This window comes from Pocillopora verrucosa, chromosome 4 (genome assembly GCF_036669915.1).
Source record: "Pocillopora verrucosa isolate sample1 chromosome 4, ASM3666991v2, whole genome shotgun sequence".
Taxonomy (NCBI): domain Eukaryota; kingdom Metazoa; phylum Cnidaria; class Anthozoa; order Scleractinia; family Pocilloporidae; genus Pocillopora; species Pocillopora verrucosa.
In genome coordinates, this window is record NC_089315.1 from 18,142,600 (window position 1) to 18,150,516 (window position 7,917).

Below are 7,917 nucleotides of genomic sequence, written 5' to 3' on the forward strand. Positions count from 1 at the left end.
AGGAAATAAATAGGATTAACATTGCTCAAATTTGGACAATTTCGTGTCCAATTTAAACTTAAATGACTTTGGTAACCACTTGAATCAAACGGAAATAATGGTTTTATGACAAAGGACCGACTTTAAATAAGAGGTTACAGAATATGTTTGGAGGATGTTATTTTCCAAATTTTAATGTCTCTTTTCACGGCTGAACTCAAAGTTGGATGAGTTAGCCTCTGCAGGGACTTTGGATGTGCGATGCGTCATGATCTTCATGCTGGAAAAAAAATACCCGGTGGGTACTTCTTGGTAATGGGGATGTGCCGCTGGATGAGGTCGCATTTTTCACGACTGGATTGACTATATCAATAGAGTTACTGGAATGGGGTCGCACATTTTCGGGATTTTAAGAGTAAGAAAATGGCCGTTTTTATGCTAGAGACGTTAAAGTTGTCTAAGACGTTAAAGTCGTCTCGAGACGACTTTAACGTCTTAGACAACTTTAACGTCTCTAGCATAAAAACGGCCAGTAGCTTTAAATAAGGATGTGAAAATGGTAAGAACCAAATGTACCAGAATATTTGTATTGTTGTACCGCAGGTAAAAGTTTCAAATGCTCCAAAATGTTTTTAATATAGGTAAAAAATCAAGTGATCTGCATCAAGTTTAACAAATAGATCAATTCGTTTTAGGATGATCTACTTAACAGTCTTTATAAAATGATACATAACCGATAATCGGCCATGGAATAGTTTGAGAGGCCAGTGGTACATACTCAGTAAAATTTCAAACCAAGACCCACACTCGTTTTCAAACTTGGTCTCTAAAAGTTGAACTTGGTTAGCGCTAAGCATAAGTCAAAGCCAAAGACAAACTGGAAATTTCCCTTAAAAATTCAGCTCGAATGACACAATTTAATATTATTGTCTTTCCCTTTGGTTCCATCAGAGTTAAAACGAAAATGACTTTGGTATGTCATCTGAAATGTCATCCTCTTGCAGACTACCATCAATTTACAACCAGAATGATCGAATCCATACACGTTTTCCGATCGACGGATAGGGCATACCTATTTTTCACGCCTGGAGTTGACTAGAAACTGGATTGTGTTTTCAATAGAGCTCATATATTGGTATCACATATTTTCGGTACTTTGAGGTAAAGAAAATTTCTGGTAAGTAGGGATTTAAAAATAATAATAAGAATCGCCGTTAAATTTTGTTACCTTATCACCAAACGTGACTAAGATGGGGTCTATAATTGGCCACAGAATAGACTGTAATGCGGTAGGGGTTCTGATAGGTCAGCGGCCAATACCCACCCCCCGAGCTCAAAACCCATCACCTTAAGCGGTGCATATCTACGTACCTTATGTACCGCATAATACTGCCTCCCCCCTCGCCCCGACTTTGTTTTTGCAGTCGTTGTGGGTTCATTAGTCGAGGGTAAATATGATAACAGAATTATATATAAAATAGAAATAAAAATAATAAATCTGTATTGTTTCACTTATCAAGAGTACTCTACACTCAAATAACCGGAGCAGATTAGAATTGTAAAAATGAAGAGTTGCATATATAGATGGTAATGCACTATAAAAGATTATACAATTAGCTCAGTTATGCACGCATTCTGATTGGTTCTCACTTATGATCTATTGGAGGACAGACGTATAGATAACGTCATCATTAAAACCTTTTAAAATTCTTTATTATATAAAACAAATAGTTGCCGTAGGTCTGTTCAGTAACAGATCACAGATGACGTCAAAATGTGGTAACAACAAAAAAGTGGTACACGAGGCGCAGCCGAGTGTCACTGACGATTTATTAAGAAGGGTGTTGACCATCATAAACCGACCTTTACAGGCTCACCATGCTTCACTTTGCATAATCGAAGAATGTTTACATTAAAGAGATCGGGAAACTTAACTTAACCCATAAACTCCCAGAAGTACTCCACATGTAACTTCCCTTCTCAAACTTATCAAGTAGAAGTTGCTATCGTGATCCAACAGCAAATTCTTGTAACTAATTTACAAGGAAATGTGTAGTAGCTAGAGGGGAGAATTAATAATCAGATCTTAGGAATTAAAGAGTGAGAGGAATACCCTCTAAATCAGAACGCGGGTTATACAGGTTACCATGTAATGGAAAGGTTGCCTCGGCTGCTATAGAATTGCAAGTTTTTTTTATCCCAGCGAGGTCATCAAAGTTATTTTTAATGAGAACGTCCAATTTTGGAACCGAAATTGAGAGTTTTATGATAAATTGAACCTTTGCTCAGTGAATTGCTGGTTTTCATTTTTTTTTTTCTTTAGCAAAGATTTTAAAAGTTTAATTGGTAAAAGGCCAAGTTCGACATCTTACTGAGATAACAGTAAGGGCTCTTAATAAGTTTTTTTCCCATAAACGGCACCCTTGTCTGTGTCGTAAGGCGAAATCCAAACACAAGGCCTGTTTGCAGGATAAATAAACGGCGGTGAGAGCTCTACATCTATTTAACCATGGCCCACCAAACGCGCACATTTACGCAAGCACCATGCTAAAGGTAAATAAATACTTTTTAACTAACAGCTGCAGGACAGCTGTCACCTATTACTTTTCAGTAATTACAGTCATATCTCTTACCAAGAGAAATTTACAAAGAACCTCCTTCTCCGCAACTCAATGGGCGATCTCTGTCATCAATAAGATGTCACAATCAGTGGAGCGCTTGCATTCGTAATTGGTTAGTGAACAGTACAGAGGAGCACAACATATGTTGCAACCAGGCTTCTTCATCGTTGTCTCAGTATCATCTCAAAATGAACAAAACGTCTTCGTCGTCTTCTGCTAGTGTCAGCCGACGAAACGATACAAATGATGCATATGATCGCACTCAGGGGGAAGGCATTGCACTGTGCAGCGCTTTAACGCTAACATCTATTCTAGTTGTCATGGGAAACTTACTCACCATAGTTATTTTTGCGAAGAACAAAAATATTCGCAAGAAATATTTGTTTCTAGTCGTCAATATGGCGTTTGCTGATCTGTTCCTAGGAGCTTTGAGTTTACCAGTATACATTTACGATGTCGGGTCTGAGTTCCACCTATGGACCATGTTCGTTGGAAACTTATGGACCTACAAGCCTATCTTAATTCCCTACATGATCGTTGACACAGCTTTCTCGCAGGCTTCTCTTATTTCTGCAGTGTTCATAACGTGTGAAAGATTTTACGCCATACGTTGGCCTTTTAAGCATCGAATATTATCGACACAAGCATATCGCATAGCTATTTTCCTAGTGTGGATACTAGCTTTCCTTATTTCCGCAATCTGGACCGGTTCAAACCTACTATTTTCTTACAAGCACACTATGTTAATTTGGGGGCCATACACTTTGTTTTTCATTTTAATCACATGTGGCTGTAACATTGGTATTTGGAAAAAGTTTCAAACTGAAAGAGTCGCCGCTTCACATCAAGAAAGTCGAGACTTACAAAACAAGCGCTTAACAAAGACTTTGTTAATTGTATCTGGCCTTACTTTACTCGCTTGGCTTCCGCTAGTTTTGTTAAACTTACTCATGTATGTATGGTTTTTCCATGTACCAAAGCGATTTTATCATGCGGTAAACCTTTTCAACTACTTCAACTCTTTTGTCAATCCAATTTTTTACGCATTAAGAATTGCTGAATTTCGACGAGCACTGGCTTTATGTTGTACAGGAAGACATGTGCAAGCAGCTGTAAACACAGAGCTTTCTAAAAGAAGGAAAGAGAGGCACGGAACGACCGCTGAGTTTAGTTGTGAAGTGGCTTTCGAACAGGATGTTATGGATACTGAGTTTAGTCGTGAACTGGCTTTCGAACAAAGTGTTATGGAGTTTAGTCCTGAACTGGCTTTCGAACAGGATGTTCTGGATACTGAGTTTAGTAGTGAACTGGCTTTTGAACAGGATGTTTTGGATACCAAAATGTAAAACAAATCATTCAAACACTTGCTAGAAACTCGATTAAGACGAAAATAGGTAGAACACGAGCGAAATATTTCATTAATGTCAGGAAGTTGAAGTTAAAAACCTAACAATGCCTCTAAAATGATGAAAATGACATTGGTAGTGTTAATTATAATTATTCAAACAAATGAGACATTAAACATTAAATATTCACCACGATGAATACCCACAACCTTTTCAACAAAATGAGACATTGAATAAGGCACCATTCTTTCACGTTTCAGTTTAAGTATCGAAGAGACGGCCTTGTCTATATAATCACGCCTTTATGTTTCTACTTATGTCAAAGAATGTTATGTATGTGTATGTTGTAGAGTCTTAAAGTGAGATTATGAGTTTGAGAGTTGATAGCCCGCCGAAGAGGCCTAATTTTTATTATTATTCAAGCGAATAGAAGAAAGCACAACTGAGGTGAGCGTGAAGCGCGAGTCACACGTAAGGGGAGCAGGGGCACAAAAAAAGTTAGTAATTTTTGCGCTTTTTCTCCAGTCTGTCCTAACCCTTGCTTACACCTCATACTCAGAGAGGACTTTCCATTTCTCATTTAAGATATTGGACTATGGCAGAGAAGTAATATAAAACATTGTAATTTGCATGAAAAAGAATCCGTAGAGATAAAAAGTTGGAACAGATGTACCAAATGTGTTTGCACAAGGACTCCATATGGTATAGAGTACGATCACGAAAGAAACAATTCAACAAATAAACTATAAGATTAGTATACGATCACAGATGACGCGATCGAAATGTAGTAAGAACAGGAAAGTGACACACGAGGCAGAGCCGAGGGTGTCATTAATCATGTTCTTACCATATTTAGATATCTTCTGTAATCTATTTCTGTAGACACTCACGGTAACATGGAACATATTTGTCGTACGACTAAAAAGTAAAATGTTGTTAAAGGTGACGTCATCCTTGCGTCTGTCCTCAATCAGTCAATCAATCAATCATCTCAATTAGGTCGGTTAAAGACGGTCAGGCAATACACCAACCACTTACAAAACGTAGAAGTAAAAATTACAAGCTACAAGAAGTACATGAAAAGTTAACTATACAAATTGACATGCTCTTGTTAAGCTAATAAACTAAGGTCATTCCTAAATTCTGTAAGAGACGTAATATCAGGCATATCAGGGAGGAGCTGATTCCAGTCTTTAGCAGTGCTTGGGAAAAAAGAAAGATTTGAACACGTCTTTCTTACAGTGAGGTTCAAGAAGCTTAAACCTATGGGTACTCCTGATACGAGTCTCATCACTTAAATTTAAAAAGCGGTAATCTTAATGTCAACTAAACCATAAATAACTTTATTCATGAAGATCAAGCGAGATTTTTTTCTCCTTTCTACAAGAGTGCAAAGTACCTCTTTTCTAGCATGGACGTGACGATTGACGACCAGTCATCAGTAATCGTTTGTACAAAAACGGGTTGTTGCTCTTTGCACTTTCTCTAGTCTGACAATAGATATGCCAAAGAATCAATCAAAAATGCATGTATTATTCAGCTTATAGCGTCTATATTCATATGCAGTTAATAAAATTTGTAGTGGAAAAAGTAATTCCTACTTATCTTCACACTGAAATGTAAATCTCCTCACTTCAAGGACTCATGCTGACGCATGCGCAATCAAGTATGCGAAATAAAGCGAGGAAATCTCCTAACCAGGAAGGGGAATTGACCTAAAACGAGAGATGTCGAGTATGAACAGAAGAAATCCATTTTTTCAACCTTTGTGAAAGGAAAATGGTGATTACCGTCAGATGGTATTCGATGTATACCAAAATTTTGGTAGGTATTTCTGTTTGAGGTTGTTAGTAAACTTTTCATAAATTAAACGAATATGGAGGGACAGATATTCCAAGCTTTTCAAACACGTCCTGGAGGCTAGGAAAGTAGACCGAAATAAAACTTTTGACAACTTACACTTTAAATAGTCGCCTTAAAAAGCTTGAATTTACGCAAGTTTCCAGAGGAAAAGTATCCTTAGATAGACTATTTGAACATGTGTCAAAAAAAATGGCATTACATGAAAAAAGTTTCTACTCTCTACCAGTTATCTTGAATAGCACGAATATATCAATAGCTTTCTGAAGGATGAAATTGTTAGGAAGTCAGAGATTGATTGCAGCCTCTCTGTAGGGACTTCGGATATGCGATGCGTCATGATCTTCAAGCTGGAAAAAATTACTCGGTGGGTACTTCCTGGTAATGGGGATGTGCCGCTGGATGAGGTCGCATTTTCATGACTGAATTGACTATATCAATAGACTTACTACAATGGGGTCGCACATTTCCGGGATTTTAAGGGTAAGAAAATTGCTTTAAGTGGGGATGTGAAAATGGTAAGATTCAAATGCACCAGAATATTTGTATTGTTGTACCGCAAGTAAAAGTTTCAAACGCACCAAAGTGTTTTTAATGTAAATAAAAAATCAATTCGTTTTAGGATGATCTACTTAACAGGCTTTATAAAGTATATGCATAACCAGTGATAACCATAATGTGACTGACGGTTGGGATCAGGAAAATTACATATGTTAAAAAATGAACACGATTGTGTCTATAATTAGTCACGGAATAGGTTGAGGGGCCAGTGGTACATACTCGGCAAAAATTGACCGAAGTATCCCCCTCCTCTCTCTCTCTCTCTCTATATTGTCTTTCCCTTTGGTTTCATCGGAGTTGAAACGAAAATGACTTGAGTATGTCCTCCTACATGTCATCCTCTTACAGACTACCATCAATTTACGACCAGAATGATCAAATCCATACACGTTTTCCGATCGATGGATAGGGTATGCTTATTTTCACGACTGGGATTGCTTGTACATGCCATAGACTGGATTGCGTTTTCAATAGAGTTCATATATTGGGGCACATATTTTCGGGACTTTGGAATGAAGAAAATTTCTGGTAAGTAGGAATTTAAAAATAAGAAGAATCTCGGTTAAATTTTGTCACCGTATCACCAAAAGTGACTAAGATGGGGTCTATAATTGGCTACAGAATAGACTATAATGCGGTAGGGATTCTGATAGGTCAGCGGCCATACGCAACACAAATTGAGCCTATTTCCAGGTTCCTCTCCCCCCGACCTTAGAACCCATTACCTTAGGCGGTGCATGTCTATGTACCCTATCTTAGGGTACATAGGGCTCCTCATGAATTAATTTCTGTCAGATTAGGGGATCCCGTTTTAATAGATGTTCCAGCAGTGGAGAAGTGATGTTTTTATTGTAATTAATTTCTTTTTCCACATAATAGTGCCTCCCCCCTCACCCCGACTTTGTTTCTGCAGTCGTTGTGGGTCCATTAGTCGACGGTAAATATGATAACAGAATTATATATAAAATAGAATTAAAAATAATAAATCTGTATTGTTTCACTTATTAAGAGTACTCTATACTCAAATAACCGGAGCAGAATAGAATTGTAAAAATGGAGAGTTACATATAAAGATGGCAATGCACAACAAGAGAATATAGAAGACTTTATATTCTCTTGTGCATGGATTTATGCTACAAAGATTTTAGAAACAAGAAGGGCATTGACCATCATAAACCAACCTTTCCAGGCTCACCATGCTTCAATTTGCATGATCAAAGAATGTTTACATTAAAGAGATCGGGAAACTTAGCTTAACCCTTAAATTCCCAGAAGTGCTCAACATGTAACTTCTCCCTACAATATCCACACATTAAATGAATACCCACTTGTTTAGAACGCGGGTTATACAGGTTACTATGTGATGGAAAGGTTGCTTCGGCTGCTATAAAAATGTCAAGGTTTTTTTTTTATCCCGGCAAGGTCATCAAACCTTTTTTTAATGAGAAAGTCCAATATTGGAACTGAAATGGAGAGTTTCTTCGATTTTTATGATTGATAATATACATTTTAAAATTACTCAGTTCTGATTGGTTAAGATAAATGCAGTT

General features: G+C 37.4%; 1 protein-coding gene across 1 annotated transcript; it reads left to right on the forward strand.

The window, feature by feature from the left end:
• Positions 1 to 2,998: 2,998 nt before the first annotated feature.
• LOC136280335 (adenosine receptor A3-like) lies at positions 2,999 to 3,946 on the forward strand. The gene has a single exon (XM_066165353.1). It carries the CDS (start codon positions 2,999 to 3,001, stop codon positions 3,944 to 3,946), a length of 948 nt encoding a protein of 315 aa, XP_066021450.1.
• The last annotated feature ends 3,971 nt before the right edge of the window (positions 3,947 to 7,917 follow it).